This window comes from Priapulus caudatus, unplaced genomic scaffold (assembly GCF_000485595.1).
Source record: "Priapulus caudatus unplaced genomic scaffold, Priapulus_caudatus-5.0.1 Scaffold4500, whole genome shotgun sequence".
NCBI lineage: Eukaryota > Metazoa > Priapulida > Priapulimorpha > Priapulimorphida > Priapulidae > Priapulus > Priapulus caudatus.
The window spans coordinates 3,708-6,870 of NW_014581561.1; the positions used below are offsets into that span (position 1 = coordinate 3,708).

Consider the following 3,163-nt stretch of genomic DNA (forward strand, 5'->3'; position numbering starts at 1 on the left):
ATCAAACGTTGCCGCGCGATTTGCCGGCTAAACCCTGTCTGCCAGTCGTCTGACACCTTCCTTCTTCTCCTCCCTTCTCTCCCTGGGACCGCCGTCGGCCGCTGTCCAGCTACGGGGCGCGACCACTGGCGGGGCGGAGGCGGTGCCGACGGGGGCGCGAGGTCTAGTCACACCGCTGCAGGGATTGTGGGCGAAGGCAGAGGCGGGGATGGCGAGAGGAAGATCAGAGCGCGGAGAGAGGATAGATAGATATAGATAGCGAAAGATAACATCATCACGATACAGCTCACCACTCATCTATCATCATCGATCATCATCATCCATCATCATCATCATCCAGTCATCATCATCGATCCTCGATTAGTCATCGCCCAGTCAGCAGCATCAGCGATCAAATTCCAGCAGCGTCAGCAACATCAGTATCGTCATCAGCAGCAGCAACATTACGATTAGCGTGCGTACATATATACATAGTGACATTGTTTGACCATTTGTTGGCCCATTCGTCATCAATCATCATCATCATCATCATCGCCTTCACTTTCTAATTAAATATAACGCAGAACGCGCGCCATCGTCCGGCCATCCACCCACCCACCCCCGCGCGCCCGCAATACTTCGCTCCATCCGATTACTCAGGGTCCGTGCGGGTAGAGAGAGGGCAGTCTGCGGTGGCGCATAACGGCGTGCCCGAGCAACAGGAGATTGTCTCCGCTTACAAACCAATGCCGCCGCCAGCGCAACCCCCCTTCGCTATATAAACGACGGACCCACGGACAGCTGGACAGTCCATTCGCACCCCAAACGCGCTACGTGGACCGCACGGCGCTTGGTATGCGCCACGACCCACGACTACTCGATATGGAATACACTGACGACGGAGCATGATGATGGTGGAGGCTGAGGAGAGGGAGGAGTACATCAACGTGGTGGATAGCGATGATGAGGGGCTAGGAGAGAGTATCCATGGCGACAGCATCCTTGGAGATTTTTCGTCAGACGATTCCGGTAAGTTTGATATCTGTGTATTGTTGTAGTCTATATCTGTGGCTTTCCTTCTTGCTCTCCCTTCCTTCCCGTTTCTCTTTCTGGCTCTGTCTCGCTCTCTCTGTTTCTGCTCTCTCTCTCTTTCTCTATTTCCCTCTGTCTTTATTTCTCTCTCTCTCTCTCTCTCTCTCTCCTCTCTCTCTCTCTCTCTCTTCTCCCGTCATCTTCTCTCTCTATCTCTCTCTTCCATCGCTACAAAAATACTAACCTTTCTCTCTCTCTCTTCTCTCTCTCTCTCTCTCTCTCTCTCTCTCTCTCTCTCTCTCGCTCTCATTCTCTCTCACCATGCAGTATTTTACATTCTCTCATCATACAGTATTTGATATTCACCGTACAATATTCAACCTTCTCTCGCTCACCGTACAACATCTAACCTTCTCTCTCTCTCCTCATTGCAGTATCGGACGTCAGCTCGCTACCGGCTTCCTCCCCGAGGGAGACGACCACGACCCCCTCCCCCGCGCGCCGCTGCCGCACGCACTTCTCCCCCGTGCAGCAGGAGCGCCTCGAGCGTTACTATGGCGACAACGCGTACCCGGATCGCGGGGAACTCGACGCGTTGGCTTCGCGGATTGACCTCAACGCGAGGACGCTGCAGACGTGGTTCCAGAACCAACGCGCCCGCCAGAAGAGGGCGCTCAACAACGGCCGACGCTCGGCCGCCGCGAGCCCAGCGAAGTCGACCGATTCAGCCGCCGCCGGCGGCGCCCCCTACGTGCCGATGACGGAGGTCCTGATCCCGAACTCGCCGAGTCTGCTTCCGTATCTGCCGCCGGAGCTTCGACCGCTGCCGACGATGCCGTATCCCGCGCGCGCGCCGCAGAGGCGCCCCCTGGCGATGGGAATCCCCGGCGTTCTCTACCCGAACGCGCGGCGACCGATCGTGCTGCAGCCTCTCTCCGTCGCGCCGTTGCCGCCGACGATCGCATCCCCGCCGATGATGCAGACGATGTCTCGGTCGTGTCCCGCGTCGCCGGCGGCGCCATCCGGTGCGGCGTTTGCGAAGCTTTCGCTGCGTGACGGGTCGCTGACGCGTCCGCTCTTCGTCAATACGGTGCTGCCCCCTTACATGATGCCGTTCATGAAGGGGCACGCCGCCGCGATGGGTGTTCCTGCGCTACTGCCGCGGTTGCCGCGGGCGACGATGTCGTATTAGTCGACCGACCAATCACGGCGCTTGACTTCGCTCGTGCTCCAAACGCGCAAATTCGTATGATTCGAAAATTTCGACGATTTGGCTCGCCTCGCGAAATGTTCCGCGAGTCGGTTGGCATCGGAGGTGCCCCCTATCTGTGCGCGTGAGTCGTAGCTTCGCTAAGTGATCATCAATCGTGGCAATATGACATAAATCCTGGTTTTTCTCGCGGTTTCTTGTTTATTTTCGATAATTTTGATGTGCCACGCATGCATGCGTTTACCTGCGGTGCGTGCGTGCGTGCGTTACGAGTTATAATTATAAATTAATGTTATATTATATATATTTTTTGTATAATCGCTATTCTGTAAATATGGGAATGAGCAAAATGCTTGTGTAATTATTGCTAATAAATATAATGGCGCGTTGAATACGTGTGCTTACAATGCAACTATCATGTTCCCCTTACATATATATGTATGTGTCTACTCTACATTACCGACGTTCGTACACCTACTCATAATATAATAATATCAGCAGTAGCAGCAGCAGCAACATTAACAGTAAAGCAGGCGCCTTGAATACGTGTGCTTATACAATGCAAATATCCTGTTCTTATTACATATATATGTGTATATATATGTGTATATTACCAATGTTCGAACACCTACTCATAATGTAAGAAAATAACTAGAAGATTGACTAGATAACTACTTGACGACACATGTAATATTACCTAATAATTTTACGTAACAAATTATTATCTAAGGCAATACATTTTCACCAGGACCTTTTTATGATCACAACGATTCCAGCAACTTCCCGACCTGGTAAATGCCATCTAAAATTACAGACATTTCATTGCAACTATCGCTCTATATCACACACTATACAAGCAGCAGCAGCAGCAGCAGTAGCAGCAGCAGCAGTAGTAGCAGCAGCAGCAGTAGTAGCAGCAGCAGCAACAGCAGTAGCAGCAGT

The 3,163-nt window shown here is 52.3% G+C and overlaps 1 protein-coding gene across 1 annotated transcript; it reads left to right on the top strand.

The window, feature by feature from the left end:
- Positions 1-831: 831 nt before the first annotated feature.
- On the top strand, positions 832-2,633 carry LOC106819795 (homeobox protein prophet of Pit-1-like). Its single transcript, XM_014824381.1, has 2 exons — positions 832-1,008; positions 1,446-2,633. The coding sequence occupies exons 1-2, from the start codon at positions 885-887 to the stop codon at positions 2,201-2,203; spliced, it is 882 nt and encodes a 293-aa protein (XP_014679867.1). The 5' UTR covers positions 832-884; the 3' UTR covers positions 2,204-2,633.
- The last annotated feature ends 530 nt before the right edge of the window (positions 2,634-3,163 follow it).